This window comes from Oncorhynchus keta, chromosome 14 (assembly GCF_023373465.1).
Source record: "Oncorhynchus keta strain PuntledgeMale-10-30-2019 chromosome 14, Oket_V2, whole genome shotgun sequence".
NCBI classification, from domain to species: Eukaryota; Metazoa; Chordata; class Actinopteri; order Salmoniformes; family Salmonidae; genus Oncorhynchus; species Oncorhynchus keta.
The window spans coordinates 75,264,825-75,287,871 of record NC_068434.1 but is presented as its reverse complement, the minus strand read 5'-3'; the positions used below and the strand labels follow the sequence as shown (position 1 = coordinate 75,287,871).

The 23,047-nt window shown below is 42.9% G+C and overlaps 1 protein-coding gene across 1 annotated transcript; it reads right to left on the bottom strand.

Annotated features, from left to right (window-relative positions):
• Window positions 1-960: 960 nt before the first annotated feature.
• LOC118371435 (vitamin D 25-hydroxylase-like) lies at window positions 961-16,604 on the bottom strand. The gene is made up of 5 exons (XM_052462581.1): window positions 16,175-16,604; window positions 15,236-15,377; window positions 14,430-15,062; window positions 4,154-4,483; window positions 961-2,867 (listed from the first exon to the last, which is right to left on the bottom strand). The coding sequence occupies exons 1-5, from the start codon at window positions 16,409-16,411 to the stop codon at window positions 2,686-2,688; spliced, it is 1,524 nt and encodes a 507-aa protein (XP_052318541.1). The 5' UTR covers window positions 16,412-16,604; the 3' UTR covers window positions 961-2,685.
• Between the last annotated feature and the right edge of the window lie 6,443 nt (window positions 16,605-23,047).

The following is a 23,047-nucleotide window of genomic DNA, read 5'->3' as shown; positions in this document are numbered from 1 at the left end:
TTGTCTAGCTAACCTCTTCATTTCATTTGTCATTCTACAGACACTGATGTGTTGACAAAAACTATAGATCTTTGCCAAACCCACAACCAGGCCAGGACTTAAGTAATCCAGGGTTTCACCTTCGTTTTGGTTTTATAGTGTCTTATTCTCCATACCATAAGACGGTTTAATACTAATAGTTCTATATTTCTGTCTGTAAAAACTCTAGGCATTCCACTAGAAAGAGTTTAATGAAAGAGATGGCAGACCTGCAAGCCGAACTCACTTATCACCCTATCAAGTCATTTTCTCTGGAGAAGGAAGTTCTCAAATAGGCAGTGTAATTCAAGCTAGTATATTTAAAGACAAAAAATATATATATAAATGTCCACATTTTACTACCAAACAAGTGTTTAGCCTCTGCACAAAAAAATAATATCTGCATATAAATATAGTGTATAAATATATTATATTTTTAAATGAATCAACAGAATGCATCTGTTTTCTACACACAGCTGACATATTGTACAGTGAGACCCTGTAATTCTCATCCTGTTTCCGGAGTTTTTATCTGATACTACAGATGTTGAACTGTGGGGTTTGGTGTTTTTCTTTTGGGTTCAGCATCTCCCTGCTCCTTATCATAACCACTTTCTCTCTCAACTCTTGTGTTGTCTACTCAGTCCACCCATCCACCCAACCAGTGCCAAACTGTCCCTGCTCACTGCCCAACCTCTGGGCTCTCATACACGGGGCTTGCTATGGTTGGACCCAGAGGTCTCTCTGAGCTTCATGTCCCACAGCAGGCTCAAAGTGATGCTGGTGAAGCCCAGCCCAGGTGTTGTTGTATGAGAGCTCACGACTCCTAACCGTGGCCCTTCAGTCCGTTCGGGTTGAGCGCCACTGCATCTCTTAAGTTCTGATGGTGAATTGTGATGCCTCTGCCACCTCCCCCCACATTTTATGGCTCATTATGTTGTAAAAGTTTGTTTGTTGGCTTGTCACTGTGCAGTCTCACGAACCACAGTGTCCTCTAATGTTCTTGTCATAAAAGTCTCTATGAATGGCTGTTACCCTTATGTAGCATTGAGATATTGTATGTCTGTTGTAACTGTTCAACCATATCAAAATTGTGGGGGAAATTATTTTTGTTATTTATAGCTGTCATAAAACACCATCCCTAAAATAACTGTTCTCTCAAATGATTTTATTGATACATACACACACATACTTAATTGTAACTGTGTGTGTGTGGCATAAAAATCCCCTTGAATGTAACTGTACTATAACTTTGTCCTTAAAGTGTTTAGATCCTCCTGCCAACAACCACAGTTGGAACACGGATGTTTGCTGAAATGACTGCAATGTTACAGTTTCAATGGACACAAACAAGGCGCTCATCCAGGCGAATTGGCAGTCTGTCTACCTCAGCATAACTTTAATATGAAATATTACCCAGTAAGTCTGATGTTTGCACAACACAGCATTGGATGTTTTTTTCTAGCCCTTTGGTCTGTTGAGTAGAAGTGAGAGGTCACTTAAGGAAATGGGTGACGCCCCCACAGGCTCAGCTCCAACCACATGAAGATTATTTATAGTGTCTGTGTATCCCTGGACGACCCAGTCTGGACACATTCTGCCGGCTCACTGCAAAAGTCCATGTCTGACTAGTCCTGTACTGTAGTTTAGATAGGTCTATGTTTTCTCTCCAGAAATGTTTCCTATAACCTATTGAGAGAAATACTGTCAGCATGTTGAAGAAAAATAACAAGCGGCATAAAACATATGTAACTTGAATTTGTCTTAGGAAAGGCACACCATAAACATTGTAAAAAAAGTAAGTGGAGTACCAAAACGGCATTGTTCTTATTACAAAGTATGACCATAATAGACAAAAGTAAAATTGACTTACATCACAAAGGACAGCATCACAAAGACATTTTCAACAGATATTGCAGTAGCTTTCTGAGAGAAGGCTTTTCCATGGAAGAATCCCTAGAGATCGGGTTCATTGTTAGTTTAGACTGCTTGATATGGCACTGATCCAGACTAAACACCATGTCCAGAGCCTTCTAGGAAAAGCTGGCTGCTAGTCTACTTTGTTTCACTGTGCTGTAGAAACAGCTGAAACTACCCACTGGGAACAGACATCAATTCAATGTCTATTCCACGTAGGTTCAATGTAATTTCATTGAAATGACATGGAAACAACAATGATTCAACCAGTGTGTGCCCAGTGGGTAATGTTCCCATTTCTCATCTAGGCAGGCTGTGAGAGAGAAGACAGGGCTGTGAACCATCATAGAGGTCCATCCTGTCAATCATTGATGTAATCCCGCAGGGAAGATGAGACATTTGATTATAAGGACACAGATAAAAAAGTAAATTCTAATACAAGGTTAATTCATAGTATATGTCTGCATGTATTGTGTAAATATTCACACTTCTTATCTTCTCGATTAAACTTACTGAGAAGTTCCACCTGATATTTCAGGATCTCGCCAGTAACATTTCTGGTGATCCTGTGATTTTGCAAATGGTGCTGTGCAAACATGCAATTTCTCAGAAACAACCATCGGCTGATGTTTAGAATTCTAGCAGTTCTGTGTAAAACACAGGTTAGGAGTCCAAGCTCTAGACCCCTGTTCTGTTCTGACTAAACCCCCAACCCCCCCACCCCTTCGGGCTGTGCCTTCTGAGAATCTGTCACTGCTGCCTGCGGACGGCGCAGATGGAGTAAGGCAGCGGCTGCAGTGTCATGCCCAGTTTGGGGGTGAGGCTTGGCACCGTGCCGGGGGGGAACTGCAGGTGGAAGCGCTGCAGCATGGTGGTGAAGAACAGGAACATCTCCATCCTGGCCAGATGCTCGCCCAAACAGTGACGCTTCCCTGAGGACAAACCACACAACATGGATTGAGTTTTGTGAAGATCATGTCATACTTTGTATCATCTACTCTACTCAGAGGAGACTGGTGAAGGGAGGACTGCTCGTCGTAATGGCTGACATGAAATCAACGGAAAGGTATCAAACCATTCCATTCCAGCCATTACAATGAGCCGTCTGCCGATTTAGTGACACCAGCTACTACTGACTACTGTTTTCCAGTGAACATTCAACCAATACAACATATCTATTGTAATCAATGTATCTGTTAAGTGATAGTAAAGGTCATTTACTATCACTGTTATCAGCTGTTTAGTGTTTACCTTTTTAGGATATAGGTTATGGCTGGGAAAAGGTTTACACTTGCATACACAGCGCAACTTGAGCAATAGAGGGAACCACATGTATGGGTGGTATGACTGAGAGAATTTGTTTTGTTTGAACTGACATGGTGGTGTTTTTCTGTCTTAACAGTACTTTCCTTTATTAATGGCAGCGTTGTAGTCTGCAATAGCCCCAGGGACAGGCTTGCTCACCAGTCTATTAATTAAGTGCTCAAATAGATTACTGGGCCTTCATACCCATAAGGTTGTTGTAATACCGGAGAGGCTCTAGCTTTTATTACATTTGACTCATTGTAGGTACAATGAAAAGAGATCATAGCTGGGGTATACAGTTAAAGACATGCTCCGGTACTTTGGCAACTAAGAAAGTATTTTTCAATGTGTCGTTCATACATGCATAATCTATGAGCAGAATTACTGTCTTACCTCAATTAGAAACGAAATCCCTAGTTTGAATGAGACTTTTATTGAAGCTGTGCTGCGTTATTTTCCCTACATTTCCCTCCACGTGGGCCTGCCACCTAGCAATTTGAGTTATAGCCAATGAGCTTCAGCCTCTCACATTTGAGTGACAGGGAGCAAGAGGCCTGCCCAGCATTATCCAATGAGGTTGCAGGGCGGGCCCAGCTCAGTGGACACAGCACAGAGAGAGAGAGAGCAATGACGTGGTGCACATGTCTGCATATATGTGACGTAGTATGCAATTTTTGGGGACCATTTTTGGCTCATGAGTGCTACTTTCAGAACTACTCCCTAAAAAGTATACAAACATACAGAATAATCTCTAATATATTGGAATTTCATGCCCATGATGACTATTAACCCTGTTTTTAAGCATTACCATTTAGATTAGGCAAGAGGAGAGTGAGAGGGTGTACACAGTATGTGTGTGAGAGTCTGTGCTACTCTCTTTGGGGGCTTAGGAGTGGAAAGAAGCCAGACTCACCCAGAGAGAAGGGTAGGAAAGCTTCCCGTCGGACAAAGTTTCCATTGCTGTCCAGGAAGCGATGTGGTGAGAAGGTTCCAGGGTCGCACCAGTACTTCTCATCAAAGTGCACAGAGTACAGGTTGGTGATGACCATGGTGCCTTTGGGGATGTTGTAGCCGCTCACCAGTGTGTCCTGAGTGGTGGCGCGGAAGATGCCCAGGGGCACGATGTTACAGAAGCGCAGGACCTCATGTAGCACCGCTTCCACATAGGGCATCCTCTTTTTGTCCGCCAGCGAGGGGGACTTCTCACTTCCCAGCACACTGTCCAGCTCCTTATGCACCTTCTCTACACAGAGGAAACACCAGCAGCAAACTGTCAATACCTTTTCATCACAATGTGCTTTCTGCTTGCTAAACTCTTATCTAGTATCTACAGAAATAAGAAAACCTTTAATATGTTTGCACCCCAGGAAGTAGCTGCTGCCAAGGGGATCCCTAATAAATACAAATCCTTCCCACAGTTGTGTCAAGTTGGCTGGATGTCCTTTGGGTGGTGGACCATTCCTAAAATACATTGGAAACTGTTGAGCGTGAAAACCCCAGCAGCGTTGCAGTTCTTTGTACAAACCGGTGTGCCTGTGTAACGGATGTGAAACGGCTAGCTTAGTTAGCGGTGGTGCGCACTAAATAGTGTTTCAATGGGTGACGTCACTTGCTCTCTGAGTCCTTGAAGTAGTAGTTCCCCTTGCTCTGCAAGGGCCGCGGCTTTTGTGGAGCGATGGGTAACGATGCTTCGAGGGTGACTGTTGTTGATGTGTGCAGAGGGTCCCTGGTTCGCGCCCGGGTATGGGGGTGGTCTAAAGTTATACTGTTACACCTGGCACCTACTACCATACCCCATTTAAAGGCATTTAAATATTTTGTCTTGCCAATTCACCCTCTGAATGGCACACATATATAATCCATGTCTCAAGGCTTAGAAATATTTATTTAACCTGTCCCCTATCCTTGTTTAGTTTATTAATTCAATCATTTAAAAAACAAGTACACACAAAACTTGACAAACCCATACATGCACATGAGTAAAATCATGGAGGATAACACACAATAAAGTCTGGGACTTATTTTCATTGTGGTCCTCTTGAAACCAGATGGCTAGGCAAGATCGAACACAGTTAAACACCGTACGGCATTGAGATGATAAAACATAAAAACACATCGAAGCAGAACATTATCTCATAATTGCAGTTACATTGTAGGGGTTATTCATATGGGCACAGAAGACATCAAACTTATTTTTACTTTATTTTTAAAGCTGCCCAGAGAGGACGTTGTTTTTATGGGCAGAGGCAACTCATTCCATTCTGAGGCTCCAGAATACAAGAAAGTTCTACGCTGTTCTATGCTGAATAGTGTCCAGCTGCCTAATGGATCCTATTCTGACTACACTACTGAAAGAGCTACTTCCTGAGCCTGGTCCTGCTATGTTGATCATAATAAACGGCTCCCTATCCTCCGGATGTGTACCAAATAAACTAAAAATGGCAGTAATAAAGCCTTTCCTGAAAAAGTCCAACCTTGACACGGAAAATGTAAAAAACGGCCTATATTGAAAAAGCTGTTGTGCAGCAGCAACTCACTGCCTTCCTGAAGACAAATAATGTATACGAAACACTCCAGTGTGGTTTTAGACCCCATCATAGTACTGAGACAGCAAATTACCTTTTAATGGCGTCAGACCAAAGGCTCTGCATCTGTCATCGTGCTCCTAGAACTTAGTGACGTTTTTGACACCATTGATCACCACATTCTTTTTAAGAGATTGACCCTCTTGGTCTACACGGAAAAGTTATTGCCTGGTTTAGATCTTATCTGTTGGAAAATATAGAATTGACTCTCTTTGGATGGTTTGCCCTTTCACAAATCAATGTATGTTTCGGTGTTCCTCAAGGTTTCATTTTAGGACCACTATTGTTTTCACTATATATTCTACCTCTTGTTGATGTCATTCAGAAATACAATGTCAACTTTCACTGCTATGCGGACGACCCACAGCTGAACATTTCGATTAAACATGGTGAAGCCCCAAAATTGCCTACCCTGGAAGCCTGTGTTTCAGACATAAGGAAGTGGATGGCGGAAAATGTTTTACTTTTAAACTCGGACAAAACAGAGATGTTTGTGCTAGGTCCCAAGAAACAAAGAGATCTGCTGTTTGATCTGAAAATGAATGTTGATGGTTATACAGTCTGAAATAAAACTGTGAAGGACCTCTGCATTGCGCTGGACTATCTTTTGACGAACATATCAAGAATATTTCAAGAGCAGCTTTTTTCCATCTTTGTAACATTGCACAAATCTTAAACTTTGTACAAAAATTATGCAGTAAAGCTAATTTGCTTTTGTAACTTTTAGATTAGACTACTGCAATGCTGTCCTCTCTGGCTACCCGGATAAAGCAATACATTAAATTCAGTTAGTGATAAATACAGACCACCATAGTGCCTGTGCCCAAGAACACTAAGGTAACCTACCTAAATGACTACCGACCCGTAGCACTCACATCTGTAGCCATAAAGTGCTTTGAACGGCTTGTCATGGCTCACATCAACACCATTATCCCAGAAACCCTATACCCACTCCAATTTGCATACCGCCCCAACAGATCCACAGATGATGCAATCTCTATTAGAAGTCGACCAATTATGATTTTTCAACGCCGATACCGATTATTGGAGGATCAAAAAAAGCCGATATCGATTAATCGGATGATTTTTTAAAGTTATTTGTAATAATGACAATTACAACAATACTGAATGAACACTTATTTTAACTTAATATAATAAATCAATAAAATCTATTTAGCCTCAAATAAATAATGAAACATGTTCAATTTGGTTTAAATAATGCAAAAACAAAGTGTTGGAGAAGAAAGTAAAAGTGCAATATGTGCCATGTAAGAAAGCTAATGTTTAAGTTCCTTGCTCAGAACATGTGGACATGTGAAAGTTGGTGGTTCCTTTTAACATGAGTCTTCAATATTCCCAGGTAAGAAGTTTTAAATTGTAGTTATTATAGGAATTATAGGACTATTTCTCTCTATACGATTTGTATTTCATTAACCTTTGACTATTGGATGTTCTTATAAGCATTTTAGTATTGCCAGTGTAACAGTATAGCTTCCATCCCTCTCCTCGCCGCTACCTGGGCTCGAACCAGGAACACATCGACAACAGCAACCCTCGAGGCAGCGTTACCCATGCAGAGCAAGGCGAACAACTACTCCAAGTCTCAGAGCGAGTGACGTTTGAGACTCTATTAGCGCGCACCCCGCTAACTAGCTAGCCATTTCACATCGGTAACACCAGCCTAATCTCGGGAGTTGATAGGCTTGAAGTCATAAACAGCGCAATGCTTAGAGCTGCTGGCAAAACGCACGAAAGTGCTGTTTGAATGAATGCTTAGGAGCCTGCTGGTGCCTACCATCACTCAGTCAGACTGCTCTGTCAAATCATAGACTTAATTATAACATAATAACACACAGAAATACGAGTCTTAGGTAATTAATATGGTCGAATCCGGAAACTATCATTTCGAGAACAAAATGTTTAGTCTTTCAGTGAAATACGGAACCGTTCCGTATTTTATCTAACGGATGGCATCCCTAAGTGTAAATATTGCTGTTACATTGCACAACCTTCAATGTTATGTCATAATTACGTAAAATTCTGGCAAATTAGTTCGCAATGAGCCAGACGGCCCAAACTGTTGCATATACCCTGACTCTGCATGCAATGAACGCAAGAGAAGTGACACAATTTCACCTGGTTAATATTGCCTGCTAACCTTTCTTTTAGCTAAATATGCAGGTTTAAAAATACATACTTCTGTGTATTGATTTTAACAAAGGCATTTATGTTTATGGTTAGGTACAGTAGGAGCAAAGACAGTCCTTTTTCGCGAATGTGCACCGCATCGATTATATGCAACGCAGGACACACTAGATAAACTAGTAATATCATCAACCATGTGTAGTTATAACTAGTGAGTATGATTGATTGATTGTTTTTATAAGATAAGTTTAATGCTAGCTAACAACTTACCTTGGCATCTAACTGCATTTGCGTAACAGGCATGCTTCTCGTGAGGCAGGTGGTAAGAGCTTTGGACTGGTTAACCGTAAGGTTGCAAGATTGAATCCCTGATTTAATCTGTCGTTCTGCACCTGAACAAGGCAGTTAACCCACCATTCCTAGGCCGTCATTGAAAATAAGAATGTATTCTTAACTAACTTGCCTCGTTAAATAAAGTTGTAAAAAATTTAATTAAATTATAAAATCGGCGTCCAAAAATACCGATTTCCGATTGTTATGAAAACTTGAAATCGGCCCTAATTAATCGGCCATTCCGATTAATCGGTCGACCTCTAATCTCTATTGCACTCCACACTGCTCTTTCCCACATGGACAAAAGGAACACCTATGTGAGAATGCTATTCAATGACTACAGCTCAGCTTTCAACACCATAGTGCTTTCAAAGCTCAGCAATAAGCTAAGGACCCTGCGACTAAACACCTCCCTCTGCAACTGGATCCTGGACTTCCTGATGGGCCGCCCCCAGGTGGTGAGGGTAAATCAAATCAAATCAAGTTTATTTATATAGCCCTTCGTACATCAGCTGATATCTCAAAGTGCTGTACAGAAACCCAGCCTAAAACCCCAAACAGCAAGCATTGCAGGTGTAGAAGCACGGTGGCTAGGAAAAACTCCCTAGAAAGGCCAAGGGTAGGTAGCAACACATCTGCCACGCTGATTCTCAACACTGGAACTCCCCAGGGGTGCGTGCTCAGTCCCCTCCTGTACTCCCTGTTCACCCACGACTGCATGGCCAGGCATGACTCCAACACCATCATTAAGTTTGCAGACGACACAACAGTGGTAGGCCTGATCACCGACAACGACGAGACAGCCTATAGGGAGGAAGTCAGAGACCTGGCCGGGTGGTGCCAGAATAACAACCTATCCCTCAATGTAACCAAAACTAAGGAGATTATTGTGGACTACAGGAAAAGGAGGACCGAGCACGTCCCCATTCTCATCGACGGGGCTGTAGTGGAGCAGGTTGAGAGCTTCAAGTTCCTTGGTGTCCACATTAACAACAAACTAGAATGGTCCAAACACACCAAGACAGTCGTGAAGAGGGCACGGCAAAGCCTAGTTTCCCCCTCAGGAAACTAAAAAGATTTGGGTCCTGAGATCCTCAAAAGGTTCTACAGCTGCAACATCAAGAGCATGGTTGCATCACTGCCTGGTACGGCAATTGCTCGGCCTCTGACTGCAAGGCACTACAGAGGGTAGTGCGTACGGCCCAGTATATCACTGGGGCTAAGTTGCCTGCCATCCAGGACCTCTACACCAAGCGGTGTCAGAGGAAGGCCCTAAAAATTGTCAAAGACCCCAGTCATAGCCTGTTCTCTTTAATACTGCATTGCAAGCGGTACCGGAGTGCCAAGTCTAGGACAAAAAGGATTCTCAACAGTTTTTACCACCAAACCATAAGACTCCTGAACAGGTAATCAAATGGCTACCCAGACTATTTGAATTGTGTGCCCCCTCCCAACCAACCCCTCTTTTTACACTGCTGCTATTCTCTGGTTAACATATATGCATAGTCTCTTTAACTATACATTCATGTACATACTACCTCAATTGGGCCGACCAACCAGTGCTCCCGCACATTGGCTAACCGGGCTATTTGCATTGTGTCCAACCCACCACCCGCCAACCCCTTTTTTACACTACTGCTACTCTCTGTTCATCATATATGCGTAGTCACTTTAACCATATCTACATGTACATACTACCTCAATCAGCCTGACTAACTGGTGTCTGTATATAGCCTCGCTACTTCTATAGCCTGTCTTTTTACTGTTGTTTTATTTCTTTACCTACCTATTGTTCACCTAATGTCTTTTTTGCACTATTGGTTAGAGCCTGCAAGTAAGCATTCCCCTGTCCGGGGGTACCTTTTGTATTCAATGCACGTGACAAATAAACTTTGATTTGATTTGATTTAGTAAACTGGTGGGCTGTTGATATCCCTCTAGTGGTGTGGGGGCTGTGCTTTGGCAAAGTGGGTGGGGTGATATCCTGCCTGGTTGGCCCTGTCCGGGGGTATCGTCAGACACGGCCACAGTGTCCCCTGACCCCCCCCCCCTCCTGTCTCAGCCTCCAGTATTTATGCTGCATTAGTCTATGTGTCCGGGGGGCTAGGGTTATTCTATCCTATCTGGTGAAATTCTCCTGTCTTAACTTAAGTATGCTCCCTCTAATTCTCCCATCTCTCTCTCTCTCGGAGGACCGGAGCCCTAGGACCATACCTCAGGACTACCTGGCCTGATGACTCCTGGCTGTCCCCAGTCCACCTGGTCATGCTGCTCATCCAGTTTCTGCTGTTTTGCCTGTGGCTATGGAACCTGTTCACCAGATGCTGTTTTCGAACCTCTCCCTCCCTTCCTCCATCTCTCTCTCTACCTCACATGCTTTCCTCGACCTCTGAAAGCTCGACTACATAAAGCCAACAGACATTTACTCCTGACGTGCTGACCTGTTGAACCCTCTATAACAGGCCTGGGTATCGGCCGTCCCGGGGGCGGTACGCAGCCCGCGACCTGATTCAATACACCCCCCCGGAACCATGCTCAGATCACATAAAGAATTTGCAATAGTAAAGTTTTGAAAAACGTATTTGTTATTCAAATTAAAAACCCAATGAACACTCGCCTTTGTGTAATGATTTAACTCCCACCGCTTGTGGGACATTTATTTTGAAGACACGTATAAATAACAACTGCACGAGGACAGACAGTGACTGTCAGGCTGACACACACGTCACAGTTATAAATAGTAGCTAGCTAGAAATTGTGCAAAAATTAGTTTTTCAAAGAAAAGGAATGTAGACAATGAATGTAGGGTGTTCCAGCAAGAGTGGACATTGAAATATTTATTTGTTGAGGTATCAGGGAAAGCTGTGTACTGAGTGTGCAAAGAGAACATCTCTGTCTTTAAAGACTACAACTTGTCCCGACACTTCCGGACAAAGCATGCAGAGAAACATAGGAATATGTCTTCTGAGCAGAGGGCAAGTGCATCGAAAGAGTTGCTTTCTCAGTTGCAAAAGTAGCAAGGACTTTTCACAAAACTGCATTCAGAAAACAATGGAATTGCGATAGCTAACTATGCACTGTCCCACAAAATTGCTAAACATATCAAGCCATTCGCTGAGGGTAAATTCATTAAAGAATGTTGAATTGACTCTGCAGCAATACCCCGACAAGAAAGAGCTGTTTGAAAATGTTTCCCTGCCAAGACAAACAGTGACACTGAGTGTTGAGGATATCGCAGAGAATATGGAACAACATTTGAAAGACAAGGTAAAGGAATTCACCTATTTCTACAAACTACAAGGGAAGGGCCTTTTTGCACATCAGATGTACAGCCTTGTCAAAGCCTACAAGGGAAAATTACTCCTCCTGACCCACCAAGTAGAAGCCAACAATCTCACCCATCTTCTGACACTACTAGTCTGTTCCCTATCAGATGACCAGCGGGAGAAGTATACATCACTGCTGTGTGCTTTGAACGGTGAGTTTTCTCATAATTTTGAGGATTTCAAAGTGTTGGAAAATGACATACTGTTGGTTTCTTCTCCTTTCACCTTCAATGTGGATAACGCTCCCACTGACCTGCATCATGAACTTATAGATCTTCAGTCTGATGCAGTGATTGGAGAACTACTCAAAACAATGTCACTGACGAGGTTCTATGCCTCTCTCAATGAACAAAACTTTCCAAGGATTAGGAGTCATGCTCAGAAGATGTTTGTACTGTTTGGGTCAACCTATGTATGTGAACAGGCATTTTCAGTGATAAAATATAATAAGTCAAGGCACAGATCATCTGTTACTGGCTTTCGCCTCCCAGCAATTTTGCGCATAGCGATGTCAAAACTATACCTGACTTCACTGCTCTAGTCAATGCCCATCAGAGACTTCACTCCTCACACTGATTGAGTAGTTTAAATGTAATGTTGAACTCTCTTTCTTTCTTGTGTTTTTGTGCATACCCGTTAACAAGAGTTCTGTCCGTGGTGCTGAATGCACAGTGTACTTTTGTATAATGTATAATGTACATTATGTATAATGTATAATCCTGAATATATGATTCTGGCCCGTGATGGCAAAAATATATTCTAATGCTCTACAACCACTGGGATTATTATTTGAGCCTGCTGGTCATCTATGAACGTTTGATCTTGAAAAACGATCTGACCTTAATGGCCATGTACATTTATAAATTTTCATCATTTAGCAGATGCTCTTATCCAGAGTGACTTACAGTAGTGAGCGCATACAGTTTAGTACACTTAGAATCTCAACCCGGCACATCCAGAAGAGGACTGGCCACCCCTCAGATCCTGGTTCCTCTCTAGGTTTCTTCCTAGGTTCCTGCATTTCTAGGGAGTTTTTCCTAGCCACCGTGCTTCTGCATCTGCATTGCTTGCTGTTTGTGGTTTAAGGCTGGGTTTCTGTATAAGCACTTTGGCACATCTGCTAATGTAAAAAGGGCTTTATAAATAAAATTGATTGAAGTGGATTTAACAAGTGACATCAATAACCTGGTCAGTCTGTCGTTGAAAGAGCATAATGTTTTATACACTCAGTGTATACCTTAGTTTAAACAAAAATCTATTAAAAAAATGATTATTAATTACCTACAAACATACACTCCCCTCCGTATGTATTTGGACAGTGAAGCTACATTTTAAAATTTGGCTCTATACTCTAGCATTTTGGATTTGTTATCAAATGTTTCATATGAGGCGAAGGTACAGAATGTCACCTTTCATTTGAGGGTATTTTCCTTTATATCTGTTTTAAAGTTTAGAAATGAAAGCACTTTACATATCTAGTCCTCCCATTTGAAGATGTCATATGTATTTGGACACATTCACTTATAGTGTATTAAAGCAGTCTAATGTTTAGTATTTGGTCCCATATTTCTAGTACGCAATGACTGACTACATCAAGCTTGTGACTACACACTCGTTGGATGCATTTGGTGTTTGTTTTGGTTAATTTTGGGTTATGAATGATGGATGATGACTGGAGTAATTTTATTTCCAATTCATGACATCCCTAATCATGGTAGCATCCACATTAATGTAGCTGTGTTCAAAAACACATTTCATTCTTACTTACAATACAAGTGTCTATAAAATATTAAAATACAGTACATTGTCCACCATTCACTTCCTTTAGGTCCAAGCATAATCTGAAACACAACCAAAACAAGCTGTAAATGAATCCAACACGTTTTTAAAGTCACAGCTTGATGCAGTTATTGTGTGCAAGGAATATGGGACCAAATACTACATTTTTACTACGTTAAAACACTAAGTGAACTTGTCCAAATACTTATGATGTCTTCAAAATGGGGGGATTAGATACATTTGCTACATGCTTTCAATTCTAAACGGTAAAACAGATATACATTATATATATATAAAAAATACCCTCAAATAAAAGGAACATTCTGTCCTGTCACCTAATATAAAATATTTGATATCATATCTAAAATGGTGAATTATAGAGACACATTTACAATTGTAGCTTCACTGTCCAAGGGGGGGAGTGTATAACTTTGTACAGTTGAAAGAAAAAATATATACCTTAGTTGCTGTATGTTATGGCTTGGAGAAAGGTTAAATAAGGATGAGGCAAGTCCCTTTACTGGACACCAGAGGAGAAGAGGAGAAAGAAAGACCAAGGATGACCTGTTAGCGAACCGTTGAAACTGAGCTTAATACCAGAATAGGCCTCATCTGAAAAAGAGACAAACAAAATAGAAAAGGACAGGAAGAGATGGAGGGACGTTGTGGAGGTCTTATGCACCACTTCACATGATGAGGCCTGAGTGAGGACAAGGCATGGTGCTAAGAGGCCTGATTAAGGACAAGGCAGGGTGCTAAGAGGCCTGATTAAGGACAAGGCATGGTGCTATGAGGCCTGAGTGAGGACAAGGCAGGGTGCTAAGAGGCCTGATTAAGGACAAGGCATGGTGCTAAGAGGCCTGAGTGAGGACAAGGCAGGGTGCTAAGAGGCCTGATTAAGGACAAGGCATGGTGCTATGAGGCCTGAGTGAGGACAAGGCAGGGTGATATGAGGTTTGAGTAAGGACAAGTCAGGGGACTTGGTGCTGAGGCCTACTGTGCTATAAGGCAGCACACTGACCTTGAATGTTGGGGTAGAGGGCCATGTAGAGCATAGCCCAGCGTAGGGTGTTGGTGGTGGTCTCCGTGCCCGCGATGATGAGCTCGCCCACAGAGTAGATTAGGTTCTCCCTGGAATACATGGTGCCCAAGTCGCCAGCACTCTTGTCCAACTTGTTCAGGTAGTCATCGATGTAGTGGCGCGGGAAGTTGCACACTCTGCCCTTCGAGAAGCGCCTGATGAGCTGCTCCAGGAAGTTATAGACCTTGGCTGCGTTGCGGAACAGCTTCTGGTGCTTTCCAAAGGGGAGGTACTCGATCCATGGGAAGGCGTTGTAAAGGAAGGCCCAGCCACTGACGGCCAGCTCCACATTCTCACTGAAGATCTCAATCATGTGCTGGAAGTCACAGTTGTCGTACGTGAAACGCTCGCCGAAGATGATGAGGTTGGTGATGTTGGACACAGCATTGGTTACCAGGTGCTTTGGGTTAAAGGGTTTCCCTTTGTGTTCGTCGATGGCATCCACGAAAAACATGCACTCTTCCAAGATCTTCTGGTCGAGGGGCTTTTGAAAACTGCCAAAGTAACGAAAGGAGTTGCTGGCCAGTTGACGATGTTCAATCCATCCATTGCCAAATTTAGCATTCAGAAGTCCTGAGAAGGAAGATATTGAGATTAGAGCAGACAATGAGACCTTACTGAGCATGTACCATAAAATAGCCTAGAGTTCGATAACACCAAGCTTGTATTTGCATGTAATATCTAATAACAATATACCAATGTCATAATGTGCATATTTCAGAAGACATTATAACTGACTTTCTTACCTCCCATTTTTGTCATTTTCATAAATAAAGGCAGCGATGGCCTGTCAGAAAAGACATCACCCTGGTGGTACAGGCATTCTCTGATGGCATCATATCCATTCAGAACCACTGCTGAGTAGCCTCCCAAATCAAGACTGAAAATCTGAGATAAAATACTTGAATAAATAGACATCCAAAATAATATGCCATTTGTTTTCCCAAAATATGTTTCATTTTTTATTTTATTTGAAAAAGTAGTATGACATAACATCTAAATTGCAAATGATCTATTAGGCTAGTTTAGAGGTAGTCTAGCTCTATTTGCCAAGGCATGCTGACTAAGCGTACCTTCGCCATTTTTCGAAACCCTGCAAGCGCAGCTGGAGCCTGCCAACACTTAGCGAATAGCGAGCCTCTTCTGTTCAGTTTTCTTAGTTTTTTTTCTAGGCTGACGCAAGATATAGGGACAAGAATGGAGCGTCCATCCTAACTAAGATTTTGACACATAAGGAATTCTGGTGTGTGTCGGATGATTTTTTTTTTTTTAAACCTTTATTTAACTAGGCAAGTTAGTTAAGAACAAATTATTTTTTACGATGACAGGCAGAATGACATATTTTTACCTTGGCAGCTCGGGATTCGATCTAGCAACCTTTCGGTTACTGGCCCAATGCTCTAACCACTAAGCTCCCTTCAAACTTCATTTGACACTGTTTTTCACGAATGAAATTAAAGCAACTTTGAGATTCTGTTTTGTAATGAAAAACGCTATATAAAATACATATTGTAATGCAAAAAAATCCGTATTCATAAATTAACACTCAATAGGCTAAACCGCAATAGTTAAACCGGGTTGAGCACAAGAAGACTAGCCTACATGGGGGTGCACACAAGTAGCCAACACAAAAAAATGCCTAGGTTCAGTCAAGCCACTTTGACACAATAAGTTAAGTACCGTACCTGCCCATGGATTTCACTCTGTTTCTTCATAAAGACGTGCGGTTCTGTTGCTAGAGACATAATGTTCCCTATGACAGGGATAGGTGACGGTCCAGGAGGGAATCCTCGGGGTCTTCTCTGCTTCACAAGCTGCCGGATCAGCAAAATAACAATAAGGGAAATAAATAAACTACACAGACCTAAGAAAGCCTGTCCATGCGACAATTCTGAGACTAGGGATGACTGAATTAATACCATTTTCTCTCTCTAACTTTGCTGTCTGTACTAAGCTCTCCTCTGTGAAATAGTTATGTAGGCTATATCATCTTGCACATGTTTCTATTCCCTGCTTCTACCCAATAGGATACTTCTCCCTCTACAAGGCTAAGTTTGGCTGGAAGTTTAGCTGTGATGACTATCGATGAACTTTGATCAGCCTTCGATCAATTCTAGCAATCAACAAGTCGTGATTCTGCTATTTCTGAGGATTTGATTTCCCAATGATGATTCCTGGACATTTGTTGGCATGCAGCATAACTTGCCGGCCAGCTGGCACCACACAGTTGGTTAAAAAAAGCTATATTTTTTCACCGCTGATTCAGCCTGTACTCAGACTAGACATAACATAGTGAACGAAACTTCGGGACACTCAATTTAGCATGATATATTACATTTGTTATGGTTACATAAGACAGAATGTTACTAAAGGCAAAAACAAAAGGCTGGTGGATAATTAGCAACTTTGCAACTACTTACTACTTTTTGGCTACTTTGCAACTAGCATGTTAGCTAACCCTTCCTCTTAACCCTAAACCCAACAACCCTTTAATCTAACTCCTAACCCTAACCCCAACTTCTAACGTTGGCATTAGCCACCTAGATAAAGTTAGCCACAACAAATTGAAATTCATAACATATATGTATTGAAAATTCGTAACATATTGTCACAAATTAATAGATACCATACCAAACCGAACATATACTAATTTAAGTGTCTTGGAATATAGATTTTTTTCTGTGTTACGTCTACCCCTGAGTCCAAATTGGCTGATCCCATTGACATAGCATACTTTCTATGTGAGTGTTGTTTAGACTGTCTTATATCTAGACACATTGGCATTATGCAGCAAAAGCAAGGTTCATGTTTGATTCAAGAGAGCTATTTTTATAACTCATAGCCTAATGCTGTATAATAAATACAATATTTCAAATTCATGTGATATAACACATAGGCCTAACCTATAACACAATTTTAAAATACCTAGGTCATGGGGTAAAACATGTCCTTGTCTGCATTAGGATATAAACGTTGCCCTATACTATGTTGTTGCATTAGGATAAACTTTGCCCTATACTGTGTTGTTGCATTAGGATGTAAACTTCGCCCTATACTGTGTTGTTGCATTAGGATGTAAACTTCGCCCTATACTGTGTTGTTGCATTAGGATATAAACTTCGCCCTATATTGTGTTGTTGCATTAGGATATAAACGTTGCCCTATACTATGTTGTTGCATTAGGATAAACTTTGCCCTATACTATGTTGTTGCATTAGGATAAACTTTGCCCTATACTATGTTGTTGCATTAGGATAAACTTCGCCCTATACTGTGTTGTTGCATTAGGATATAAACGTTGCCCTATACTATGTTGTTGCATTAGGATAAACTTTGCCCTATACTATGTTGTTGCATTAGGATAAACTTCGCCCTATACTGTGTTGTTGCATTAGGATATAAACTTCGCCCTATATTGTGTTGTTGCATTAGGATATAAACGTTGCCCTATACTGTGTTGTTGCATTAGGATAAACTTCGCCCTATACTGTGTTGTTGCATTAGGATGTAAACTTCGCCCTATATTGTGTTGTTGCATTAGGATATAAACTTCGCCCTATACTATGTTGTTGCATTAGGATAAACTTTGCCCTATACTGTGTTGTTGCATTAGGATGTAAACTTCGCCCTATACTGTGTTGTTGCATTAGGATGTAAACTTCGCCCTATACTGTGTTGTTGCATTAGGATGTAAACTTCGCCCTATACTGTGTTGTTGGAACACCCTACAATCAGTAGGATACAAGAATAGATCAATCACTTTCTTCACAATTGTGCCATTCTGTCTGGGATGTGTTCTTTTTGGTAGGCTACACCAGCACCAACATGCAGTCTGGGTTGTACATTAACGGTATTACAATATAAAGATGAGTATCTTTACCCAAGTGTCCCACTTTAGTGTCAATCATAATGCAAACAACTTGCAAGCAAATGTGTAGAATGTCGGTCTATAAGGGCAAAAGGCGAGACCCAGATGCAGACAAAGGAGGCAGATGGTTAGAGTATTTGTAGTTTATTTATATTCCAAAAGGAGAAGGCAAGAGGCAATGGTCGTGGACAGGCAAAAGGTCAAAACCAGATTCTGAGTCCAAGAGGTAAAGAGTGGCAGACAGGCTTGATGTTAGGGCAGACAGAAGGGGCAGCCAGGCAGGTACGGAGTGCAGAAAAAAACAGACAAAGGTCAAAACTGTGAAGACTAGAAAATGAGAATAGAAAACAGGAGTACGGGAAAACACGCTGTTTGACTTGAAAACATACAAGACGAACTGGCACAGAGAGACAGGAAACACTGGGATAAATACACCAGGAAAATAAGCGACACCTGGAGGAGGTGGAGACATTCACAAGAACAGGTGAAACAGATCAGGGCGTGACAGTACCCCCCCCCCCCCTAGGGATGCCACTAGGCATCCTACCTGGTGGCAGGTAGAAACCCCTGCCCCATGGTTGAACCCTCGGGAAGCATCTCACCATATACGTCGGCTGGCCATCGATGACCCAGGGGGAGGGATGGGCCTAGAAATGGAAGACAGAGGACTGTGAGACAAGGGCTTAATCCTGGACACATGAAAACTAGGGTGAACATGGATGGTACAGGGCAACAGCAGATGGACGAATGACTAGAAATGGGGAAAGGACTAATGAAATGCGGGGAAAGTTTATGAGATTCTATCCAGAGGGGTAGGTCCGATAGCGAGGAGCCAGATTCCAGTGGCGGTCTGCTTGTCGACGATACCAGGAGGTTGTCTTGAGAAAAGCCGCCCGAGGTATATTCCAGGTATGCTGACAGCGACGGACGAACATCTGGGCTGAAGGTATCTTGCGCAGGGAAGAGCGGGGGCTGATATCCCATGGAGCATTCGAAGGGGGATAGTCCAGTAGCCCGAGCAGGGGAGTGTTCCTGGCATATTCCATTCAGACCAGTTGCTGATTCCAGGTGGTGGGGTTACTGGCAACAAGACACCGGAGTACCGTCTCCATATCTTGATTAGCTTGCTCCGACTGTCCGTTGGACTGGGGATGAAACCCGGAGAACACGCTGGCCGAAGACCCGATAAGGGTGCAGAATGGCTTGCAGAATCAGGATGAATACTTCGGACCCCAATCCGAGACAATGTCGACCGGGAGTCCATGGATTCGGAAGACGTGCTGCACCATGAGCTGGGCCGTCTCCTTGGCGGAAGGTAATTTAGGAAGAGGAATGAAATGGACGGCCTTGGAGAACCTGTCAACCACCATCAGGATGGTGGTGTTGCCATCTGACGGAGGAAGCCCGTTGACAAAATTCAGGGAAATATGAGACCAGGGGCGATGAGGAACAGGAAGTGGCTGAAGGAGACCAGACGGAGATTGCTGCAGAGTCTTGCTTTGGGCACACACCATGCATGAGGCAACGAAGGCCGAGACATCAGGAGCCATGGTGGGCCACCAGAAGCGCTGTCAGAGGAAAGCCGGGGTACGATGAGCACCAGGATGACAGGTAAGCCTGGAGGAGTGAGCCCATTCCAGAACTTGGGACCGGATCAGGAACGAACATCCAGGAACGTTGTGCTTTGCGAACCAGAGCCTCAATACCCCAGACAACCACAGCCGCCAAACATGAGGCAGGGAGAGTGGTCTCTGATTCCGAGGGTGTGGCAGCAGAACTGTACAGGCGGGAAAGGGCATACGGCTTCACATTTTTGTACCCTAAGCGGAAGGAAATGGTGACATTAAACCTAGTGAATAACAGGGCACACCGGGCCTGCCTTGAGTTAAGGCACTTGGCTGTGCGAAGATATTCCAAATTCTTGTGGTCGGTCCAAACCAAAATGGGATGTTCCGCCCCTTCCAACCAATGCCTCCACTCCTCCAGGGCCATCTTTACTGCTAGGAGTTCCTGGTTTCCAAATTATCATAGTTCCTCTCCGCCAAGTTGAGATGATGGGACATGAAGGCACAGGGATGAAGTTTTTGGTCCTGGACGGATCGCTGGGAAAGAACGGCCCCTACTCCCACTTCGGAAGCGACAACCTTCACCACAAACTGACGGGTCGGATCCAGATGGATGCGGATGGGGGCAGTGGTGAATCGTTGCTTCAAATCCACAAAATCCTTGTTTGCTATTGGGGACCATGTGACCGGTACCTTGGGAGAGGTGAGTGCAGAGAGGGGAGCCGCCAGGTAGCTGTAGCCCCGAATGAAACGGCGGTAAAAGTGAGCAAACCGCTGGAGCTGCACCCTGGATGTGGGTTGGGGCCAATCCGTCACCATTCACTTTTTACGGATCCATCTGAACATTCCCTTCAGAGATGATGTATCCCAGAAAAGTGATTGTGGACCAGTGGAACTCGCACTTCTCCGCTTTAAAAAACAACTGGTTCTCCAGAAGGCACTGAAGAACCTGTCGCACTTAGAGAACATTTTCTCCCGTTCCTGGGCAGAACGGGAGAAAACCAGGATGTCATCGAGGTACACAAAAACAAACCGATTCAACATGGCCCGGAGCATATCGTTATCTAGGGCTTGGAAGACAGCTGGACCGTTAGTGAGTCCAAACAGCATGACCAGGTACTCATAGTGTCCACTTGCTGTATTGAAATCAGTCTTTCAATCGTCTCCTTCGCGTATCCGAACAAGGTGGTAGGCATTCCGGAGGTCCAGTTTAGAAAGATGGCTGCCCCCTGGAAAGATTCGATAGCCGAGGAGAGGAGTGGTAGCGGGTACCGGTTCCTGACAATAATATTGATTACCGGGGTCTCCATGAAATGGACGCAGGGTCTACTCCTTCTTTCCCACAAAGAGTTAGTGTTTATTTTAGAGGGACAGTGCACATTAATCAAAGTTTCAGTAAAAGTGCCGGTTTTAGCCAGCCGGCTAATTTTCAACCGCAGTCCCTGGGCAGGTTATTAAAAACAATTACAATATAGACAATCATTGAGCAGTGAGCACACGCAGAGCAACATAGGACAAGCAGGACATAGCATATAGACAGAGCAACATAGAACAAAAAGCACCAAGACAAAATTCATAACAATTGGATACCATGAAATTGGGGAGAAAAAGGGGGTAAAATTCAAAAAATAAAATACTGGGTGGAGGGGGAGCCAGGCCATTTAGAATCTTCAGGTCATGCATCAGTGTATTGTACAAGATTTTCCCAACTCATGCTTTCTGAGGATGTAACAGTGATGATGGCAATTGGGCTTTCTATCAAGCACTTTGAGAGCCTGTTTGTAACAGTGATGATGGCAATTCCTATCAACTTTGAGAGCCTGTTTGTAGACAGACTGAATAGGTTTTAATGTTGTACAGCAAGCTTGGGCCCAACTAGTCAAGCAGTATGTTAAGAACAACAATCAGTTGTTCTGCTACACACTTTTCAACAACCTTTGACACCACAGGTAGTATACTAATGGGCCTGTAGTTACTCACGTCAGCAGGGTCGCCCAATTTAAAGATGGCCAACTTCCATACCCTTGGAAACAAGCCGAGACCAATAGATGTGTTGGTGACCTTAGTAATGGGGCCAATGAGTGACTCTTTGTAGTTGAGAAAGGTAGAGTCCAGCCCAAACACATCTTTGGCTTCAGAGTTCTTTAGTGAGCTAATCACCTTGTTTACCTTTAACTCAGAAACCTCCCTTATGATTAAGACATGTTGAGTGTCATTCACTAGCACTGAGCCCAAGAAACCAGTGGAGGGGTTCTGTGTCAGTACCCTGACAGAGTCAATAAAGTAGGAATTGAAGGCTTTTGTTATTTTGACTGCATCCTGTGTTAGATTGTTATTCACAATGATTTCTAGTCTTTTTTCAGTGTCACTATAGTCTTTCCCTGTTAACTTTTTTAGATTCTCCCAGATCAGTTTAGAATTTCCCTTTGCTTCACTAATTATGTTAATAAAAAAAGTTTGCCTTGGCCTGTCTGATTTCTCACCTTATTTCTCAACATGGTAAACCTACATTTGGCATGCTCTAATTTGGGTTTAGGGCTATTTTGGAGGATAATCTCGTTCTTTCATCAATTTCGAGATTCCTCCATTTAGCCAAATGAAGAGTGCTCTTTTGGACAGGTTTGGATTTGATTTTCTATAGGAAACATTATGGTATGCTGTGTACTGTCCTCTTTGGTGTTGATATTCTCCGGTAGTAGACTGTCATCCCAACAACGAGGCACTGAGATTATCAGTAGAGGAGCTACATAACTGACTATCATGGCAAAGTACTGGAGATAAAACACATAATTGCACTTTAACTCTTTGCATGAGTTACTTAGCTGGGGTCGGCGTACACCTGATGTTTTAGATAAAATAACAACATTCGTACGAGAAGTGGCACCTGCCGCACCACCCCGTCTTCCGTACGCCATTATCCACCCTGTCCACCCATGAGCGTTCAATGTTAGCGTTCAGTCAGCGCAGAGTGAACCCTGCAGGCAGACGTTTAGGGGAAGGGTGCGCCGCTTTTAGGCAGTGTGAGTGACAGAACGGGCTCCAACCCAGGATTGAACCTGTGGTCCAGTCAATATTGGGATTGTGCTTCTGGAGCCAAGAAAATCCCACAACTATAGGGATGTTAG